The 23,004-nt window shown below is 38.2% G+C and overlaps 1 protein-coding gene across 3 annotated transcripts in view; it reads right to left on the bottom strand.

The window, feature by feature from the left end:
- Positions 1-249: 249 nt before the first annotated feature.
- zzef1 (zinc finger, ZZ-type with EF hand domain 1) overlaps positions 250-23,004 on the bottom strand; it is a 55,203-nt gene continuing 32,448 nt past the window's right edge. For all 3 annotated transcript variants that reach the window (XM_065250164.2, XM_065250163.2, XM_065250161.2), the window contains exons 34-54: positions 21,807-21,945; positions 21,327-21,492; positions 20,722-20,984; positions 20,447-20,616; positions 20,052-20,202; positions 19,745-19,920; positions 19,138-19,418; positions 16,937-17,111; positions 16,332-16,464; positions 15,743-15,966; positions 13,273-13,590; positions 13,069-13,169; positions 12,762-12,897; positions 12,320-12,679; positions 12,089-12,232; positions 11,833-12,001; positions 10,724-10,822; positions 9,780-9,945; positions 8,800-8,950; positions 4,400-4,471; positions 250-2,535 (exon numbers count right to left, since the gene is read on the bottom strand). In XM_065250164.2, coding sequence (XP_065106236.1) covers positions 2,455-2,535; positions 4,400-4,471; positions 8,800-8,950; positions 9,780-9,945; positions 10,724-10,822; positions 11,833-12,001; positions 12,089-12,232; positions 12,320-12,679; positions 12,762-12,897; positions 13,069-13,169; positions 13,273-13,590; positions 15,743-15,966; positions 16,332-16,464; positions 16,937-17,111; positions 19,138-19,418; positions 19,745-19,920; positions 20,052-20,202; positions 20,447-20,616; positions 20,722-20,984; positions 21,327-21,492; positions 21,807-21,945 — 3,675 coding nt within the window. In that variant the 3' untranslated portion in view covers positions 250-2,454. The remainder of the gene's footprint in view (positions 2,536-4,399; positions 4,472-8,799; positions 8,951-9,779; positions 9,946-10,723; positions 10,823-11,832; positions 12,002-12,088; positions 12,233-12,319; positions 12,680-12,761; positions 12,898-13,068; positions 13,170-13,272; positions 13,591-15,742; positions 15,967-16,331; positions 16,465-16,936; positions 17,112-19,137; positions 19,419-19,744; positions 19,921-20,051; positions 20,203-20,446; positions 20,617-20,721; positions 20,985-21,326; positions 21,493-21,806; positions 21,946-23,004) is intronic.

Raw genomic sequence — 23,004 nt, forward strand, 5'->3', positions numbered from 1 at the left:
TTTCAGCTTTTCACAAGCCAAAACTTAAAATAGTAGGTTGAATTGACTTGCAAAATCAAGTGCTTGATTTTTCTTACAGTGTTTTAAAAAATAAAGTGAGATTAAAACTCCCAGAAAACTGAATTTCTTGCTTTTTTTAATTAAAAACAAATTAGCAATAAACCCATAGCATTTGTGTTTCCTTTTGCATGACATAGCAAATAAATCCAAAATCGGAAACTTACAACAATATACATTTTTTTTTTAAAGAGTGATGGGCTGATATGAAAGATTATTCCCATATCAATTATTTATGCATTTATCAATATTAACAGCTATATACATTCAATTAAATTCAAAGCAATATCAATTAAAGTCATGAAGTCCAAAACAGACATTCATAAAAATAAAATAGAAATGCTTGAAATTAAACTATATACTTTTCTTTAAAAAATATACTTAAGGAGAGGACCTTTACAACGATATGAAGATTAAATTAGCATTGCTTTACTTTAAACATAGGCACATAGTTTGTTAATATCTGAGGCTTCATACAGACAGGAAGTCTTCCTGGCAGACATTTTGAATAACCACCCGAACAACCGTAGTATGTGCTCCATACTACACGTGTAAACAAAAACCTTAAGGACTAAATGATCTGTATCTGCAGCTGAACTCCATCTCTTCAGAAAAACCTTCTGCTTTATCTCTATTCCAACACCAGCCACCCCAATATACAGTAAGATCCCCAAGAAAATACAAATGTTATTGGAAGATAAATACGAATTTCTTTGTGTTAGATGCTTTTCTTTTAAACACGAATAATTCTTTGGCATAGATATCCATTACAGTTCTCTTTCACCCACTAAAACTAAATCAAAATGAAATAAAAAATAATGATCACATGCCTGACTTACACCATTCCTTTAAAATAAAGAAAAAAGCTACAGCGCAACAAAAAGATAATTATATATAAAATATACTAATATAACAATTATAACCAAAAAGAAGCTTTCCCTGACCAGCAAAATGGCAACAAATAAATCTCACTCTATAAGCCAATCATACATTTCACTCAAGATTTACCCAGTAACATTCCTGTGATAGTAATAAATACAGTATACATTTTTCCATAACCACAAAGTAGTTTGATAATGATCATCTTTCAGGTCAATTCCGTCTCTTTGTCAAACAGGCCAAATGCTGTAATATAATAGTATATCTAAAAAGAAATGTTAACAGGTCATTTAAACGGCGTTACTTATGGTACTGCTGTGATTCTGTGTTTTATTCAGCACAACATAAAGTGTAATTTTGTATATGATGCTCCATCAATGGAAATGGTGGTGTGTTGCATTATAAATGTGTTTTGGGGGACAATAATCACTTACATTCCCCCTCTGTTTAGTCTGGGCGCGTTTTGATTTCCTAACTGATCCACAATCATTAGCAAGATCATTTAAGCTTAAGGCAAATGGCGCCTTATGTTTCCATGGCACATAAAACTTTTTCTTAGGTACTTCCGTCTACCATGCATACAGTGATAGTTTGCAAAAAACAAACAAACCCAAAAAATGTAGTCGTTAACTCATTCTCATGTAACTTCAAACCCAGTTGTCTCTCCTTTTTGCAGTGCATGCAATACAAAATGCGTTCTCAAGCAGAATGTCCAGGAATGGTGACCAGAGCAGTCCCTCATCCCAATCCGCTTTCGTTGTTCGGAAAGACACGGGTTGTTTGTTACACGGGATGAGTAAATGATGGCAGATTTTTAAGTGAACTATACCTTTACATGTTTGGTTTTCAGGTATGATCACATCAGCTCATTATACTCTGGTACAATAAGCCCAGTGAGATTTGTTAGATATTTTTATATATAGTGAGCAGTATAGTTGTCCCACTGCGGTTTGAGGTTTCGGGCCACTCTGACGGATGACACTGCACTGGCAGCTTTGTATTTTTAGGCAGCGTGTCCAGGGAGGGTGTGTGACGCAGGAAAAGGTGACCTCCTTTTACTTTGATCGATTGTTTTACCCTCTGTGGCTTTTTAAGAAAATATGACGAGGGATGAGTGGGGATAAAAAAAAAATGCAGAACGCCTTGGCACGGATAACCAAATAGATCTCACTGTTAAAGCTGAGGTACAACAAAAAAACAATAAATGAAAGAAAAAGATCCTTCTTTTTGTTGACCACCATGTAACTTACTTACTTACTTTCTCAACTGAGCCAAGTTAGCAATAATAAAGGCTTTTCTAATTATATGGCCGAGATGATTCATAAAGGGTCCCGTGATAGCCGTAACTGGTACCAAAATACATCAGGAGACATCACTCTACCCCCCACCAAGTGATTAAACGGCAAAGGGCTTTGTTTTTTTCTGGAAGACCATACGTGGATATCGCCCGCAGTAGACTGGTCCTGTGGGCATCTGGCAGGCTTTCCTCCTCTCATCTCCCTCGCTTTCATCCCTCTTTCAGGGGGACATGTTGAGCAGCTTAGTGGATTTATTCGGGTAATTAATGGCCAGGCTGATGGCTGCTATGTTTTTCAGAGCCTGTCCAATAAAACAGGAGAGAGAAGATGAGAATGAATGAGAACGAATGAGGCACAAAGGTAGAAAGTCTAAGGGAGAGAAACCATTAAACAAAACACTGGGTGATTTATCAAACTGTTTCACACACCTGTGGCTCTCATAGCACAGTAAAAAAACAACACCATGCAATTACAGTACTTGTGTTGTTCTTTTTAAACTTTTTTTTGGCAACAGTTATACACAAAAACTATTTTGTTACATAAAACTACAATAACAACATGTTTTTGAAGCAGACTTGTTAATATTCAAGCTAAAATAGTGCTTTGGATAAGAATAAAAAAAAAAGAGAATTAAAACCATCCTACACAACACAATATGGGCCTTTACCCTTCCTGTACCGCAACAAACATGATAATGGAGTTAATTACCTAATGTAACTCGAGTTACCCACATACAAACACACCCACTCGTACACATCTATTGTACAATCCAGCAAAATGATGGGATAAAGCTGAACTCATAAGTGAGAATCGGCACAGCTGTTTATACTTCGTAATGTTTGCCTTGTTTTAGCATAATATTTGGTTTGAGCCATCATGTGATGAGAACTGCAAATGTTTATTTCACCAAAGGCAATACTACACTAAAGTGAGGTCCATCACGCCTTAAGTTTACGGAGATGAGAAAACATGTTTCCAAATAGATTTTCCGACAGCATTTGTTAATCTATACTAAAGATGAGGATCTACATGTGGTATAAAAGCGAAACCACCATCATTAAAGTTGCATGAAGTATCCACACGCTGCATAATGGAGTTAAGAAGAGACTCTCATTCAACAAGGTTTGCCAATAAACATATGGTGGGGGATTTGATGTCAGTCATCTGAACCATAAAAAAAAAACATTTACTTTTACATCACCTTAAGTGATGCTTTGGTTTCCTATCTTAAAGTGAATTGGCAGCTTTGTCGCAAAAGGTAATGCATTAAGCAAAGCCATTTCTAACGATATGTGGTCAACCAATGCCTTTGTAAATGTTTTATGCATATATTAGTTCACTGACTTTATATGTCGGCCACTACAATGTTACAAGTTCATTATCATAAGACTTGGTACACAAACACTGAATATATCTACAAGCTATTGTACAGTAGCTTGGTCTGATCAGACTAAAGGTGCATTGTGTAACTTTTTGGAGGATCTCTTAAAGGGACATTCCACTTTTTTTGAAAATATGAGAGTTAAAATATAGAGTTAAACATTTGAATCTTACCGTTTTGGAATCCATTCAGCTGATCTCCGGGTCTGACGCTAGCACTTTAAGAATAGCTTAGCACAATCTATTGAATCTGATTAGACCATTAGCATTGCGCTAAGAAATAACCAAGAGTTTCGATATTTTTCCTATTTAAAACTTGACTCTTCTGTAGTTACATCGTGTACTAAGACCGACAGAAAATTTAAAGTTGCAATTTTCTAGGCAGATATGCTAGGAACTATACTCTCAAACGTAACAATCAAGGACATTGCAGCTGTAACATGGCTGCAGCAGGCGTAGTGATATTACGCACTGCCTGAAAATAGTCCCCTTGGTTACTTTCAATAGCAGGGGACTTGACAGAAGAGTCAAGTTTTAAATAGGAAAAATATTGAAACTCTTTGGTTATTTTTTGCCCGATGCTAAAGGTCGAATCAGATTCAATGGATTGTGCTAAGCTGTGTTAAAAGTGCTAGCGCCAGCCCCGGAGATCACCTGAATGGATTTCAAAACTTCGAAATGAGGGGTGAGCTGTGCACTTTGGTTTCAATTCAAAGTCTATATGCTGGCTTTCATTTTGCTAGTGCTATTTCAAGGTTAAATAAAATAAACTGTGGTAGTCTTACCTGTGCAGTTTGCACTACCAGTTGTTCATTTGTAGTGAGAGCAAGTAGGTACTCCTGCAAAATGCCCTGGTCCTGAAGCACAAATAAAAAGAAACATATAGTGCAATTTCAGTATTGTGACACTACATTAATCGGATACATTTAGCCATTTTAAAGGTCATCAACACAATAAACAAGCATTATAAAATCCTGAAGTTATCCTTTACAGCCTGTCAAAGACACTATACTGCTATTCACTCCTGGAGCTCAATAACATTGTAATCCGGGTTTGGAAAAGCACCATGGCATTGTTGACATGATCCTTAATCAAACCAGACAACCTCTAAATCACCTCTGTTATCTCACTTCTTCCCAAACCCCTTTAGATTTGCTCGCATTGATCATAGTCTAGTTTCTCGAAGTACATCGTTTTATTTTGTATGTATATGCACCTGGAACACCATCACTACTGATGTTATGTATGAAAAATGCATTGTACAAAATCTGTCAACATGTTCATGTCAAAATAAACTCTGGCCTTCTTGACACCGCATGCAAATCTGATTTGGGTTTCAAATCAGAGTTTTAGGACCGACCGTCTGCACTGTCATTTTGCAATCTGATCCATTTGTTTAGACAGTGTGGTCAATATCTGGATCTACATCGGTTGCTATAGTAATGATGAATGCGTCAGCACCATGCCAAGAGAATTTCTCATACGGCTGAGGGTAGCTGTCAGCTAGACTGACAATTTTTCCTCTGCTCAAGTCTATCATGATATCTCTAATGACTGTATATGGCAAACATGTTTGATTTTACTACCCATCTTGACAAAACCTTAGTAAGTTAGTATACGTGACGCAATACAGAGATGACTGCTGTAGGATCATGCAACTATTGGCAAACGTTAGCATTAGCAAATTAGCATTGTCCTCTGAACTCCAGGTTGCAGGCTAGATTAAACATGCAAATAATTATAACAACAAAGTAAAAAAATGTTTAAATACATATAAATAAATAAATGTATATATATAAAAATAAATAAATTAATAAATCTCCCCCTCTTGTTCCACTGTTGAAACTAACAGGAAGTCCCGCCTCAAACTCATGCTATTGGTTGAGTTAAAAAAAAAGTAAAAAAAAATACTTTTTATCTTGACTTGAGGGTGATTAAAAACGTTTAAAATAGAGCAGCAATTTGATATATTAAACAGTATCCTGTTCAGCCATCAGTTAACTCCTTTAACTGCTTTGACAACTAAGCGGGAGGAGTTATTAATGGTGTGCTATCATAATGCTTTGGGTAAACACAAGCCAGTCAGATTGATCTTTGCTTTGACACCACGTATAGACTTCTGGTACATTCTTTTGACAGAACTCAATGAAGACTGTGGAGAGGGCTGTAGCTTTCTGAGGGCTTGTTTTGTCATGTCAGTTTCAAAACCACATCCTCTGTTAACGCGAGGCTTTATCATCCCTCACAAATAAGTGTTACTACACTACAGGAGAGGAAGAGAGAACGAGTCTGAAGGTCTTATCTGCTTTTTTTATTCAGTCTCATTTCCGACCCCATCTGTGCAAGGAAGGAGAATTCACACATTAAACTCTCTTGCAAATGCGTGTTGCCTTTTCTCTCAATGGTTTAATTCCTTTAATACCTAAAATCAACCAATGAAAACTTTTTTTTTTAAATAATGTTTTAAATTATTGTGCTTACTGATAAGAATGTAGAATTATAGACACATGCACAATTTTTTTTTTATTTGTTTGCCGATATTAACAAACCAGGACTTGCCAATTGATAGTTGATAGTTCACCCAAAAAAAAAAATTCTGTCGTCATTTAATTACCCTCATGTTGTTCTAAACTGGTATGAGTTTTTACTACGAGTTGTAACCGTAACACAAATTAAGATATTTTGAAAAATTATAGGAAGTTCATAGTTAGGAAAACAAAATACAAATGGAAGTTAATGGGTCCATCAATTGCAAAATCGTTAGCCCGACGTCACAGCCCTATTATGCCTTGCAGTCGGGCTACCAAAATGCATCTGTGCCCTGCCCGTTGGGCTATCTTGACTTATATGGAGGCAAAACCTATTTAAATGCTTAGGCATTCTCTCACAGATTTTGATGGGTAATTATGGTGCAGGTAATTCAGGAATCGCGTTTACTTTCACTTTCGCGTGTAGCTGCAAACTGTACAGAAAGCAAGCAGTGCTAATTTGTCATTGAAGATCTGGATCAGTTGAACAAAATGTCCTCCAACGTCGTCCTGTCGGCCATTAATATCCTTACGTAAAATCACCCGCAACAAGCTTCAAAGTGATATAGATTGCATGTGCAGTGAAGAGAATTTCGAAAAAGGTTAAAGTATATGTGACTCCGTGCAGACCTGCTCTTAAAGCGACAGTAGCCCCTATTTTTCTGATCGAAAAAATGATCCAATCAGTAACTGGAAAAACATTGTATGATCCAAACTGTGAGTTTTGAGACCCATTGAACCACTATTAAATGGGTTAACAGTGTGGAGATGAGCAGGAACAGTAATGGCTTACATAGAAATCCAGATATTTTGGTTTCTAAAAAAACAACAGCATCAAAAACAACAACAAGAAAAGCAGAGTAAACATTGTGCTCAGTAGCCCTATTGGCAAAATGTGGCCCGTGGTGAAAACTAATTGAGGAACCCTGTGCTATGCCTTCAATGTCGAGTGGCATTTTCTTATCCGTTAAGTTTATCGAAATTTCAGTTCAGTTAGATGCAAATATTTCTATTGATGATTTTTTTTGATTGTTTTATGTGTTATTTGCGTTTTGATAGATGTTTTGTTTCAATATTCTACTTTAAAAGTAATGTATTTTTATTTAGGCTACTTGCATTCATTTCAGGCTACCAAAAACTGAAGAGTGCCTGTCTGAAGGCCTACTAGGGATTTTGAAATTCCTGTGTATGGTTACCATCATTTATCTTTATTTTGTGATCAACAGAATCAAAAAATGAATACATGTTTAGAACATTTTTAGGTCAACGATCACTTTAAAATGTAGAGACATCTGATTTTGTATAGATTTTATTTTGTATTAGCAAATTTTTTATTATTTTACCCATAGTTTGTTACAGCTTGGCGGAGGGTTTACATTCATAAAAAAACAGCTGATATATATATATCTGTGGCCGATACGTCATTGCATCTCTAGTATTAGTTCCATTGAACCTCCATTAGTTCCATTCAATATACATTTCACAGATTTTCCCCTAAAATCAGCAAATAAAAAGCTTTTGGTTTTGATCCTTTGATTCTGATCATGTGGCTGCTGAGAAACTTTAAGTCAATAAGGTCAGTTGAGTTCTGAGAAGCCATGTGTTTTGTGGGCAAAAATTAGGGGTGACAATCTCTTTATAATGGGTCTAAACAGTGCCGAGCGTCGATCGGAGAAACCACTCAACGCTCTCTCCATCCATTTCCCTGTCACTTCTCCAGGCTAATGCTCACTTAAACATCCTGATCTCAAAACACAAAAAACGCTTCATATTCTTGTTCAACCTGGCTGTTAAAAGATGATTCAGCGATGAGAGGGTATCATCATACTTTCCTCCCATTCACAAGCTGAGAGAAACAACCCGGTATGAGAAGTTTCACTTGACACGGCTCTATTACAGACATGCAGCACCACGGTGCATATGTTCATATTCTCTATATACATCTTAGAATTAAGTGTTTGACTCTGCTGTGTACCTGGGAAAATTTAGCATACTTTAAAAATGTCCTAGGTGTGTTAGTGCCCTCTAGTGGCCCTGTACTACAACACATTAAAGGGAACATATTATTCCCATTTTTATAAAGTCTCAGGTGTGCCTTTGGCTCAAATTCCCTTCCTGATCATTTATTTTAAATGTGAAAATTGCCCCAATTGGGTGGGAGCGAAAAACCCACTGTTTTTGCGTCTGTACCTTTAAATGCAAATGAGCTGCTGCTCCTCACTTCCTTACCAAAAGTGACAGTGAGGGACTTTAGTTAAAATAAATCAGATTTCTTTAAATACAATCTGAGACAAAAGTATCTCGCAAATTGAAATATGTCGGAAAATTCACTAAGGACAGAACTATGGTAATGGTCAGTAAGTGGCCGGGGGCGGGGCTTTATCTGTGTAACATTGCATTAATGTTTGTAGGGTGGTTGCGTTCACACACTGCCAACCCACATTTATGTCCTGATAAAAGTGAATTTTGCATAATAGGTGCCCTTTGATATACATGCACTCACTGGAGTTGCGGTGACAGTTGGCTTATACTTGTATCTGCTCTATTGTTCCCTTGTAAGAAAAAATGCAGGAACTATGCTAACTAATGTTTGACAGACACACAGACTCATAAAATGTTATGCATAGAGATATTTGAGGAAGAAGATGGTCACTCACCATAGCCTTGGCTTCAGCAATGAAGAAGAGCTCTGTGAGAGCTCGATGAAGGGGAAGGAGAACCGTGATGCTGGTGGGGTCCTGACTCAAACCACCTTCCATAGTGGTAAAGAGCTGCCAGAGAGGCCTCAGAAGAGTAAGGTCGCAACCCCTGCACGAAGACACACACAAAGTAAAATCAGTCAGTGTCTAAATATTGCTGTCTTTATTCATATATTAAGTATGTGATTGTGTTTCACGTGCAGTGGACAGGTGGCCATTTGCATGTGCTGTTCCTAAACCTCGATAACTCAACTGGCACCGCAGGCCTTTCTCTTTAGTACTATCATACACATATTGTCTGTCAGTGATGATGTAACTGTGTTCAAACACCATGGAAATCATGCAAATCACTCTGACATGTGACCTTGTTGCCATGGGAACAATCAAGGCAGAAAGCCATTGTCAGATGCATTATGCAAAAGCTTTGTAAATCTAAATACCCAACACTCGAGTAGTATACAGCGAAAAAGGGACAGGGGTGGTTTTGAGGAACACCACCAATGAGAAAGAATTATAATAACTATTAAGGTGAAGGCCACTTCCTATGATGTCATCATATGTGACCCAGTCTGTGAAATCCAGGCTAAAGTCTGGTTTGTTTTCACATAGGTTTTAATCTTTGACTCTACACTAAGTTAGTTTTACACTAACTTAACTGCTTAGAAATACAGTTTTAATAATATGCTAAATAATAATAATACAGTTTAAATAGAAAGAGTGCTCAAGGGCTTGTTAAAATTAGGACAAGTTACACCTGCATTCCACCGAATAATGAGCTGACATGACAAAACCAGGTTCTTGAAAAAAGGTGCAAACTCATCTCTCTAAAATAGTAGGAAGTGTATAAAAGTGCTAGCCAATGTGACAGCAATTTGTTGGGTTTAAGAAGTATTGACACAGATCAAAAAGACCTATACTAATGTTTTAAAGAGACACACCATTGAGACGGACACTGTAGAAGCCGCAGTAGCAGGTGAACGGCTTTCAGCCTCTGGTTTCCTGTTTGCCGACAGGCCACGCCCACCTGCCACTCCCAAATGTCCGTCAGTGGTAGGTGAGTAAGGGCTTGCTCATCAGCAAGCATCTGCTTCAAGATCTCAAAACCTGTTCAAACACAATACATTAAATTTTAATCATTAGTCATCTTGCAAGCGGATATAAAACCATCGTGAGAGTTCAGCAAGGAGAATATGAATTCAGACATCTAAGCCTCATTTGGTTTGTTTACCTTCCCTCATCTGGGAAGAAATAAATAAATGAGCTGGCAGATCCTATAAACGAGGTACTCCTTCCATGGCTGGGAAACCCATTTGATATTGCATTACAAAATAATAGTTTCAGGAAGAGAGCAGAAGGTGCACAAGTCCATTAAGTCTTTGATTAAAAGGCAGACAAGACACAGGCGAGGAGCTCACAGAGACTCGTGACCCGGCACCGACAGCTGCGATCAATCACCTGCCCGAAATGACTTACAGGATAAGGTGGGTAACTATGTTGTGGCTGAGAACTTGTTATCTTGCTGTCTGTGACCAGTATGCTGCTAAAGGCAATATCATGCTAGTGGACTGATATGGCTCCATTTTGCCAGTGATGGCACATCTACTGATCGGTTTGGAAACGGAAGTCAACTGGGACACTGGGGCATAAGATCCCTAAAAGATTGCATGAATGTAAAACTGCATTAAATTATGGTACAAGAGATGGATGAGGTGGAAACATGTTTTGATGGCTTATTAGATGGTAGACATGATTATCAACAGGACAACAACCAGACATGTGGGTGATGACAGCAGAGGTTCAAAACAAACGGTGGATGGAGGATAGGGGTATTAAGACATCAAAAGAGATATGGAGAGTAAATTAAATTAGCTGAGAAACGTACCGGTCTGGAAGCGCCCTCGATGCCCACCAGTCACAGTGAATTTGTAGCCCCATTCTGTGTTACTCATATCTGATATAAACTTGTAGTAAAGTGTGTCCCCTACAGGAGATAAAAAACATAACATTTATATTCAAAGCTACAATGTACACATGAAGGAAGTGTGTTATGATATTATTTATAAGGCTTTGGCATCCCCAAGGTTAGCCTGGGTCATTTATGGTGCTTTTCCATTGCATAGTACCCCACAGTTTGGGTCGGGTCACCTCACTTTTGATGGCATTCCACTGGGTGCAGTGCGTAGTACCCAATACTTTTTTTAGTGGTTGGGGTTCCAAGTAAGCCGAGCTAATACCAAATCGTGATGCGAATAGAGAATCGTCACTACCAGCGTCATCGCTGTAATGTAAAAGATTAGCTTTACCTTCGTGCCAGCTTGCGCTGTCTCGAGCAAACATGTTGTCATCTGTGCTCTGCTGTAACTCCCTTTTAGCGATGAAAAACATCCACAGGTTGAGAATCAGGAACACCATACTAGTTTTTTCCAGACTTGCAGTTTGTGGCGGCACATTGGCAACGCGCACGTCCGCATATATGCTAAAATGCAACTTAAATGAGGCACAGCAAAGCGTGTCGACTGACACCACGGGTGTTTGTACAGAAACTGTCATGTTAGACAGAGGTAGTGATAAACGCGATGTGCAAAAATCTATTAGTGGTGGTCAATTAAAATTTTGTGGCTGACTGAGAAATATGTGTATGTATGGGAATGTATAGTATTCCAACAACGATTTCACTTTTATGATATCACAGCAGTAGGCATTTGCAAATAAAACGACACTCCTATAATCTGTCCCAAAAATTAACCAACCCAAAGTGAGGTGAGCTGACCCGACCTATGCAAATGGAGAGCACCATTAGCACTACTTAGTCAATATTAAAGATTTCAAGGTTATATTTTCTTAACATTATGCAGAATGATTTTATGTAGTAATGTCACTTTGCATAAAATTTACTACAAATTGGTGGCACTCTCTCTCTCTGAGATAATTTTTTTAGCCATCCCTATAAGCAGGTTCGCATTTGAACGTGCCACTTTCACAAACTCTCACCTGGAATCTCAAAGTCAGTCCATTTCTGATGAGAACCGCTAAAAGTGTGCAAATCTTGCAGAAAGTCACTGGTACTGGACATTAAGAGCTCATCACATCCTTCCTCTGTGTGACAGCGCGAATCAAACTTCACGGACAGGTAGATCGCCCCGGGTATGTGCACCTTATCCTGAGACCAGAGGAGGAAAGACTTGAGCCAATCGCAGTCTTTAACTGGAAACATTCAGGGATTTCGCATAATAATAGTGACTCTTACCCCAAAGTTTGTGTTGTTGTCATAGGGGTGCTTGGATTCCCGGACCTGAACTGCCATCCCGGGCTCCTCCATAAACTGACACGCTGTGAGTGACAGATTACCCAGCATGCTCTGGCTGCAGCCCCTCAGGACCTTTTGCAAGATCTGAGACCAGGGACAAAAAATGACATGCATGGCATCTCATACTTTAAATCGGAATATACAGAGAAAAAAGTTACAAACACTTCTTACTTTCTCCCACATTGGTCTTTCCTCCAACTGCATCAGCATGTCAAGGATGTATGCCATGTGTGAAGCACCGGTCAGCTCCAGGTCTTCCTCCCTGATTGGAGTATCGGCGGGCCAGTCGGCCAGCAGTGTTGCCAACACGTGCCGTGCGTACAGGATGGCGATGGCTTCGTTCACCTTAAAGAGGTACTGCCGGACTGCCTTGTTGCTGCGAGCGTCCAGCTCTTTGTGCAACAGAGCCGAGCTCTTAGTGCGACGCTGCTTGGCGTAACTCAGCTGTAGGTCGCTCTCAGTGTTGGTGATGAGCTTCTGCGTGACGACGTTTGTTTCTTCTGTGGCCTGGTCACACCTGGTGGGTTTGGACTGAAGATTGAAAATAAGTGATTAGCTTTACACATCAAAACAGGAAGAGGATTAGCACACTAGTTCGGTCTCTTGGTCTTACCACACATGGCACGATGATTATATCTGTGTCGACCGCCTTGGTGCTTCTTTCTTCAGAACGAGGTCTTTTAGATGGTTGCCACTTCTGGGCCAGCGTACGAATCGTCTCGTCGGTTTTTATAGCGTCACCGTCAAACCTGGAAGGTGATGAGACGAAATAAAAACAGATTTTTGGAGAGACAGAGGCAGTTTTTTTACATGAAACCACTGTAATATATTCAGCTGTTATGTCCATTAACGGATACATTTCCAGAAATCGAATGTTAAAACTTGATGGACTGTACCTGGAATGATGAAAGGTAACTCACCTCTTCTGGACTTCAAGAAAGAAAGAGTCTGTCCTCTTCATCTGAAGCTCATACATGGCTCTTAAGATGTGAAGTGGGGCGTTAAGAGCATCATGGGTAATCTGGAAGCAAAACAAATATCTCAAATGCCTTCTTAACACTGTCCGTTCCAACAAGATGATTCAAGAATGCTAATGCTAAAATGACTGACAGAAGATGACTGACCTGGAAACAGATCTTTGTCTCTTCATCCAGCCCTTCCAGCGGATCTGGCCTGTTTGGATCCGAATCATCTGCGCAGCAGCTGGAGTGATCGGAGTCGTGCTCTTTCTCTTTCTCCTTTTCTTCATCCGTCTCCGTGTCTCCGTCCTCTGCCATGGAGTGGATCTCACGCTTGGATGAGTAAAGCATGATGGAGAGGATCTCCAGGTCTCGCAGGAGCCACATTTTGCTGAAGCCTGTGCCCTTGCTACACTTACGGACCAGGAGCTGCATTAGGCCGGAGCCTTGGATGGCCTCCTGGGCTTGATCCACACCGTGCTTCTGCGTAAAATAGAGGAACATTCGCTCAGCATCCTGTGCAAATGGATTCATAACCAATTGTGCATTTAAACTGGCCCTAAACACTACCAGACTTTTAGACATTAGACCAATTATTAAACCAGGTGAAATTTATTTTTATGCTAGCACAAGCATACTTTCTTACATGATAAATTAATAGTTTGGCAAAGTATTGGGACACTTTCTAGTAGGTCAGAAAGTAAAAAATAAAACTACAATTAAACTAGACTTTATACATCCGCTGAAAATAAATGACCATGGGGAGCAGTTGGTTTAAACTAGGGCCGGGACTTTAACGCGTTAATTAAGATTAATTAATTACACAAAAATAACGCGTTAAAATTTTTTAACGCATTTTAATCGCACTTATTTTTGCACCGCGGAACATTTCTCATGAGTTTCGGCGGACCGATTATACTGGAGCACCAACTAGCGTTCATGACTTCACAACAAACCACAGTGAACATGAACCAAGAGGCTGATGAGATCGCTTTGGTTGGCCCCGTGGATGGGAATTTTTTTTATAAAAAACGAACGGATGTAAGCGTCGATAAAAGCATGGTTGTGTGTAAGCTATGCAACAAGGAATTCACATATCACCGCAGCACATCGAGCATCTCAATGCAAAACATACAGCAACTAGCGTGGACATTAGCCCGACTCCGGGCACAACGACTTATTCGGACGGGATTAGTTTTACATAGGGATGTGGGGTAAAGCAAGTTTTTATCAGAGCTTCTCGGTGATTTTAGTCCAGTCCGAATGCTCCATGTCAGTAATCATTACGGACAATGTCAGTAAAGATTACGGCGTCTTTTACCTTCTGTAAAAAGGTCCGGAGAAATTACCTCAGGTAATACAAATCCAGTGCGAATAGACCAGCTGTAAATATACACGTAAATCGCGTCATTTCCTTTTAATTTGCGGGTTTCTTTTAAATATAAAAGCGCTTAAAGAAGCGTTTACTTGCGTTCTAGACGGAGAAACAAGTCAGTTACAAGTCAGTTTCTGAATAAAACACGACACAAACTTTAAAAAAAAAGTCAAATTTACTTCTCAGAGGCATGGAACTGTTTATGAAACTGACGTTCTCCCCAAACTGAAATTAAACACAGTGTTTCGCGTTTTCCTTGTCTGTGTCATGTTGTTTGCACATCTGATATCTGGAAGCAAGGTAACGTGCACGTGAAGACGAGACGCGCTGCGCCAACGAGTTACCCCTCCCACTTCTGAATGTTTTACAGAGATTTCTAATCCCGTCCGAATTGACCATTAATATTACCGACGTCCTGTGGTAAAATTACATTACGCCATCTACCCCTGTAAAACCAATCCTGTCCGAATAGGGCTCAATAAACAATATTTTGTTGCTTAAGCTTATGTATTCAGTCATTATTCATGGTAAAATACATGTAAAAAATTACTTCTTAATGTTCTCAGGTCAAATATTTATATGCGATTAAAATGCGATTAATTTAGATTAATTAATTACAAAGCCTCTAATTAATTAGATTAATTTTTTTAATCGAGTCCCGGCCCTATTAAAAACATCTTAGAAAAGTTAAAGGGTACATATCATGAACATCGGAATTTTGTGTCTAAGTGTTATAATTGGGTCCCCAGTGCTTCTATCAACCTAGAAAATGTGAAACAGATCAACCCAGTAACCCAGTGAACCATTCTCTGCAATCATGTGAAAAAATAGCTCATTGAAATTTGGCTCCCCTTGTGATGTCAGAAGGGGAAAATACAGCCCCTTAATCTGCACTATCCAACCTCGGCACTGCCATTTAGTGCAGAGATCAGCTCATTTGCATTTTAAAGGACGCATCCAAAAATGGCACATTTTTGCTAACACCTACAAAGTGGCAATTTTAACATGTTATAATAAATTATCTATATATTTTAAGCTAAAACTGCACATACATACTCTGGGGATTTTACATCTTAAAAACGTTGTGTGAAATGTCCGCTTTAAGTTTTACTTTTTTAATTTTACTTCACATGTTTGCAGATGAAACTTTATAAACGTTTAATATTTTGCTAAATTTGCAATGAAATTATTACCTGAAGTGTTCAAATACATTATAAGCCGCTATGCAACACGTTTATGTATGCCGTGTCAGGTACAAACCTTAAGTGTATTGTAAAGTCCTTTAAGAGCAAGAGAAAGCACCCAGGTTGCCTCCACAGCATCTTGGGCACTGCTCTCCATTCCCGCCTGCAGCAGGTGACTCACGACGGAGATGAAGTTTTTCAGGTATTGCCTCAGGTGGGCCGAGGTCGGGGACACAGCTTGAGACTCTACGTCACTGCCGCTGTTGCAGTCGTGTGCCTGGACTAACTGGTAATCTTTCACTGAGAGGAAATATGACATATCAACATCAGATAGGCATATATCATATCTTTTCTCTTTAAAACAATGCCAACTTCTATGGCTATGTTGCATATCACATCAACTTATCATATGACATACAGTATCAATGTTATTACTACTTCTTGTATCTGGTCATTTTAATATGGTCAAATGCATCAACATTGAGACTGTCCCTCAGATGCAAATCCATTGCACCTGCGTCTGCACAAATGTAAAATCATAAACTCTGAACAAAAAAGGGACATCAAAATATAATAATAAACAACTATCAATATATTGGATGCAGAAAATAGTGTTTGTCACATATATAGAGAGGTCCAAACACTCAGCATTGTTTTGTTCGCACCTGTTCTCCTTTTCCGAGTCTTCACATCCACCACAGCAGCTCTGTTTTTCTCAGTGAAGTGTTTGAGCAGAATCATGTTATGTTTTTCATTGGCGTTATCGATAAACACAGCCTGAGTCCCCATACACAGCACCTGAAAAAGGAGACATTCGGTTTAAATAAGCAGCTTATCTATGGGCATGAAAGCTTTACATAAACAAATAGGTTTATTCACATTAGGTCTACATGAACCAACATAACAACTCTTTGTAATAAACAGGAACATTTGCTAACATCATAATGCATGACTAAGAATTTTGGAATGATGATGCAAATAAATTACTGACTCAGTTTGCAATCTATTCAATTCACCAAAATGAACCATTTGAACTGATTCACAAAAATGCCTAATGCTGTTTAAATCAATACGGAAACAAATCTGGATTACGTAGATAAATGTTCGGGAGATGAGAAAGGATTATGAAACTCTTATAATAGTGACTAATCACACTATTTTTAAAAGTTGCATCTTTTATAGCCGCCAGCAGTAATTCGACAAATTCCTGGAGATATCATACCGTAACTACACACAGGTCTGTATTAATTGTTAGTGTCTCACAACGTACCTCAGGAAAGCCCACGAGAACCAGCAGCGTGAAGAGATTGGTTCTTTTTAGTTGCCTTGGTAACTGCTGGATGCAGTGATCAGTAAAAGCTGCCACAACCGCACACCACTGAGGGCAAATGTTCAGGTTACGCAAGATTTCTGCCACAGAGCATGCCCAGTCCAAACCAATACGGCTAGAGGAACACAAAGATGTGTGATAAAGAGTTACCCAGATTTCATATTTTAAGAAACATTTTTATGTTAGGTTCGGTTGAGAAATTGGATCAAGCATTTTGGACCCCATTTATGTTGACTTAACTTGAATAAAATGTTTTTTATGACCTAACTCATTCCACACCAGACATTCTTTTCACAGAATGAAAATGTCTTCCAGGAAAATTTTCTTATAAAAATATATAAAATACAAATATATCAAAAGAAATAACAGACCCTCTGCAAACAAACAAACAAACAAAATGGGAAAAACCGTTTCATCCTATCTATATTTTTTCTCTGCTTATAAACTCTTAAATATGGGTCTTTTTTTCCCTTTTTTTAGCAAAAAGCTGAAACAATTGCATTATTGTGAAGTAATTTTGTTAGAGAACAGATTCAGAATGATTATCAAAACATACACAGAGTTTAAAATAAGTAAATAACGTTTTGGCTTCAGTTTTTTCATAAATTGGGTAACTGCGACATCTAGTGGATAAACGCGGTATTGACGATTAACATAAAAATTCACCAGGAACACTTTTTTATGCAAATATTTTTCTTAATTGATGAGATAACTCTTCAAAGGTGGGTAAAGAGTTAAGAACCCTTAGATCTGAAGGTATACAACTGATTGTTACAAGGTGAGTTATATTCACAAAAATATAATTGTGCCAACATATAAATCTCTTCCAGTACAAAACAAAAAAATGCACCACATGGACCATATAATTTTTTTACAAATTCTAAGGGTAACTACTTTAAAGATGCTAAAATATGACATTTTTGTTTAGCCACAACATAATTCCCAAAATAACATTTGTGTTATACCACAGTTTACTATTATACACCCTAAACTTTTAAACAATAGTGTACTACAGTTGCGGCAGGTGACTTCTTTTTCAAGGGCACACGTCAAAACATGTATTTAGCCAGTTATGTGTGTGGCCTGTCATGTCAAAATATGTGTTCGGCACGTCATGTGAACCTATGTGCATCACTCGTCATGTCAAAATATGTGCCTGCTGCAGACGCTTTGAAGGGGTTAATGATACAAGAGATGCTCGCGTTTGCCAGATACTCGCTGAATCTCATGTATAATTAGTAGGGTTGCATAACCATTAATTGGGATTAATCTATTGCAGAATAAAGTTTTTTGTTTACATCATATATGTGTGTGTGTGTGTACTGTGAATAATAACTTTGTATAAATAAATACACATAGATGCATGTATATATTTGAGAAATGTTTACATGCGTATATTTATGTTTAATTTATATTATCTATAAATATATGATGTAAACAAAACCTTTATTCTGCAATAGATTAATTGCGATTAATCGTTATGCAACCCTAATAATTAGAGTTTACAGTGTTAATTGGTAGAGCATTATGTATAACTCATATCATCTATAAACATAAATACTTTTCTTAAAATTATAGATGCATGTGTGCATTTTTATATATACATAATTATTATGCACAGTTTACACAAATATATGATGTAAACAAAAACCTTTATTCTGGAATAGATTAATCGTGATTAATTGTAATAAATCTATAAAAATAAATACAAATATAAATACTTAATATCTCTAGATATAAATACTTCATATATAAATAAATATTTTCTCTTAAAATTATACATGCATGTGTGCATATTTATATATACATAATTATTATGCAAAGTTCCCACAAATATATGATGTAAACAAAAAAGCTTTAATCTGCAATAGATTAATCGCGATTAATCGTTATGTAGCCCTAATAATTAGAGTTTACAGTGTTAAGTTAGTGTCTTGCGAGTATTTTGTGGTTGTAAGGGTTTCTTATATCATAAATCCTTTTGATGCGTATGCAACAGGCACATATTTTGACATAAAGAGCCACACGAACACATATTTTGAATTTGCGCTCCTCGGAAGACAAGTCACCGACCGCCACTGGTGTACTGTATATAATAAATCACCAATGCTACATAATATAAATAGATTCCATCAATCTACCTGTCCAGACACACTGCACCCAGACTGAAGAGCAACTGAGTGGTCTTCCAGCCCTGAACTTTAAGGGCTGCTGCATCTGCCAGGGAAAGCAGCTCAAATTTGTCGGTCAATGCCTCAACCACAGCTGCATCAGCCTCGGATGGCGAGATCCTCAGCAGAAGCTGCCCCAGAAGCCCCAGAGTCAGATGGTATGTTTCATTCAGACAACCAGCATTTGAGATGACCACTCGAAACAGCAATGGCAAAATAGGACTCAGACTGGACAAAGATAGTGTGCTGCCCTATAGGGGTCAAAGATTGTTTACATAAGTTTGTCATATAGATGAGGGACAAATTAAAGTGAAATTATTCATATAAGGTAACTTCTAAATAATATATAATGTAAAAAAAATCAAGAAACATCTAAGTGTATGGTTATTTTCTGGTTATGCCAATCTCTAGGATATTTACTGGGTATAGAGACCAATACTGTCATCGACAATAGAGGGCTTTGAAGTTTTGAGGTGGTAATGCACTTCAAGTCACCTTGGATGCAAGCGCTTGTCAAATGCATGTATGTAAAAGTATATGTAAATGTACAAAGTAAACAGTAAGGTTATGGGCTTACTGGTTTGGCGGCCGGCAACATGGCTGCCAACAATCCAAGAATTCTCTCTCTGGAGCATTCGGCAAACACATGTTCCTGTAGAGGCCCTCTGGCTGTCTTCTCCTGGTCTTTAAATGCCTCTATGTTCTCTGAAGTAGGAGATGTGATAGTGTCTCCACTTGATTCGAAAACTGAGACTAAACATATCAGATAGCCATGTTTTAATACCTGTAGCAGCAAAAAACTTAACTTTGACTATATCAAAAACATGTGTGAGTTGATGAGGGTTATCATGGGGTATCCATAGGGAGTGACCCGGCTGGCTCACCTCCAACTCCAGGTGACAGTGTTTCCTCACTGGACACAGAGGGTGTCTGACTCGCACTGGATGAGTCTGATGTATCCTGAGAGACCAGATTTCTTCTCCTCTTCTCTTCTTTTTCCTCACCCTCTTCACCCACATCCTGCTTTTTCGGTTTCTTTTAAAGAGAAATGAAAAGCTTATCCAATAAAAGTTCTCCCATGGTTAACTTTAAAATTACCTCATACACATTTTTAACCTTTTATTAAAGAATAGTGAGATACTGTAAATATTTACTCCAAAAATCTTTAACCTTTTCTATTCAGAGTTTTAAAGAATGATGATAATATAAGTGAATGAACTGAAGCGTAAATTAATTCATGACATCAATTTAATTTAATTTGTCATCAACAGTGACTGACTCTGTCTGTAGGTGGCGGTGGTGAGCAGATGGCTGTGGTGCTGCTGGGAAGAGAGGAGGCATCTATGCTACTGGTATCCTGAGAGGTTTCGGGCGTTTGGGCACACGGTTCACTCTCTGTGACCGATTCATTCGACGAAAGCAGGGACAGCAAGGCTGAGGCTCGCAGACCTTGGGGATCACACAAAAACATTCTGATACAAAGGTAGCCAAATCCAAACAGAAATATGTTGATTTTGCTTAAAACCTGATATTGTGAGTAAATGCTGCTCGTACCTTTCCCAGTCTGTCCCTTCAGCAGGCATGCATTGATGAGGTCAGAGCAGCGGGTCTGCAGAGCGCCGGCGTAACCCATAGTGACATCATCCAGAGGCTCTCCATCCAGCTCTCTTTCGCTAACCAGCTCGGAGGTGAACAGGGCAAGCGCGGCAAACAGAAGCCAGGAGTAGTTGTGTATGTAGGGCTGGATCAGCCTGTGGCGGTCACTGATGCGGATGGTCACCATAGGGTAGACAGTGATGCGATGGGTGGGCAGATGGCTAAAGAGAGAATTAGGAAAGTGATGTCATTCCTTAATTGCTACACTCGCAATCATTTCTAATCATAGATGACAGCAAATCCGCTTTTTCGAACATTGGCTTTTGTATAGTTGCATGCAATAAAAAAAAAATAAATAAAACAAAGTGCATCGAATTTACAAAACTCATCCCAAAAATACGAGCGGCAAAATCAGAAAATAAATTAAACATAAAAAATTCGACATCAGGAGCGGATTTTGTTGGTTTTAGAAAAATCCTTGTGACTATTTTCACATGACACGTAAACTGAATACTTGCTAATGGTGGTTTAGTTTTTTATGTTGGCATATGCATTTGTCTTACCTATCGGGGTACTTTTTAGCGTTGTAACAGCCAAAGCAGAGGTCGAAGTCTTCACAGACATTACAATTGATCCTGCTGCCCACGATAAGGCCCTGGCAATGGTCACAGGCATACTCCATGTTCACCATCTCATGGTCGTCCTCATGACCTTCAGGTTTAGCACCACCTGACCAGAGAGAACATTCAAGATATTAAATACACATGCAATAGGTTTTTTAAATATATAAATGAGAAAATCTCTTATATTTCTGTTCTTATCCTTGCAAATTAATGATATTTTCTACCTCCTACTACCCAGATGTGGGAAATTTAAGAGCCTTTTTCAACTAGTGTGGACACAATGTCGATAGGAGTCTTCATATATATATATAGTACAATAGTATATACATATGCTAAAAAACTTGAAATATAGATTTTTTTGGGTTCAGAAATTTCCTTAGTAAATCCGTAACGCCTGGGAGATAAGATGGTTTAACTTACTGAGAAAGCAGGTCTTGCACAGGTCCATATCTGTACACTGCAGGCACCTGTAGCGATGCCATGGTGCAATCCGCTCACATCCGTCACATGAGATCTCCACATTCAGCAGGTCGCAGTAGCGTGCAATGAACATGTGCATCTGGAAAAGTCAAAGTAAGTAAATAAGCATTCAGAATGAACAATACCTAAGGTATAAAATACAGGTAGCTAGTCATTATTATAAAATAAACTGTTGTATACATTGTCCTGCCTTATAAATATGTTTACGTACTGTGCAAAAGTCTTAGGCCACCACCACCAGACATGTTGTTTTAGAAGTTTTAGTTACAGGAAATATGTACAAAAAATAAAAAAATTCAGGACTAAATGTCTTCTTTAGGTATCGTCGGTGTTTATTGTGACCTCTCTTGGCACTGAACACATCTTTAGTGTTTTTGAGCAGAATAAAGTAAAAAGGCTCATTTAAAATTAGGATTTAATTTTATTTAGGTTTAAGAGATCCTGCAGTTTCCTTCTACTGCTCAAGTGGAAGGGGAGTTTACCCTAAAAACTTGACACATCAGTTTACATTTTTATACAGTTTTTAACACTATATACACATTTCCTGTTTTTCTATTAAAGAGACTGAGAAACAATTATATGTGATCACTGTAACATTGCAAAAACAACTAATCTAAAGGTAGCATGGTGGCCTAAGACTTTTGCACATGTATGTATGTATATGCATATTATGTACTATATGGGTTAAAATAATTGGTTTAGTTTACAGATATAGCGTTTGTAGCAACTTAACAGTACAAAATGAATGTGCCTGTGAGAACAACCTTAAAAAAAACAGACATTGTTTAAGGTGGCCTTCCTAAGAGAAAGTCTTAACAGAGGTGCCTGCTACAGTAAGTGTTCGAGACCAAATTGGTGTCAAATATTTGCTCTGCAGAAACAAAGTGACCGACTATGTTATGATTAGGCATTAATGTGGGTGTTGACATTTGCTTGTGTTTGCTGAGCTCAAATATTGAATCAATCCCTCATGATGTAAAAAGGCTTCCAGGAACACAGTGACACTTCATATGCAACAGACAGGTCATGCACAAATACTGCAGCTGCAACTCCACCCAGTTTGATTTTTGTAGATTTAGATGCTACAAAATATTCTCAACTATGAAGAGAACATAAATAATACTGATAAAACCCTCCT

Source organism: Paramisgurnus dabryanus, chromosome 5 (genome assembly GCF_030506205.2).
Source record: "Paramisgurnus dabryanus chromosome 5, PD_genome_1.1, whole genome shotgun sequence".
NCBI lineage: Eukaryota > Metazoa > Chordata > Actinopteri > Cypriniformes > Cobitidae > Paramisgurnus > Paramisgurnus dabryanus.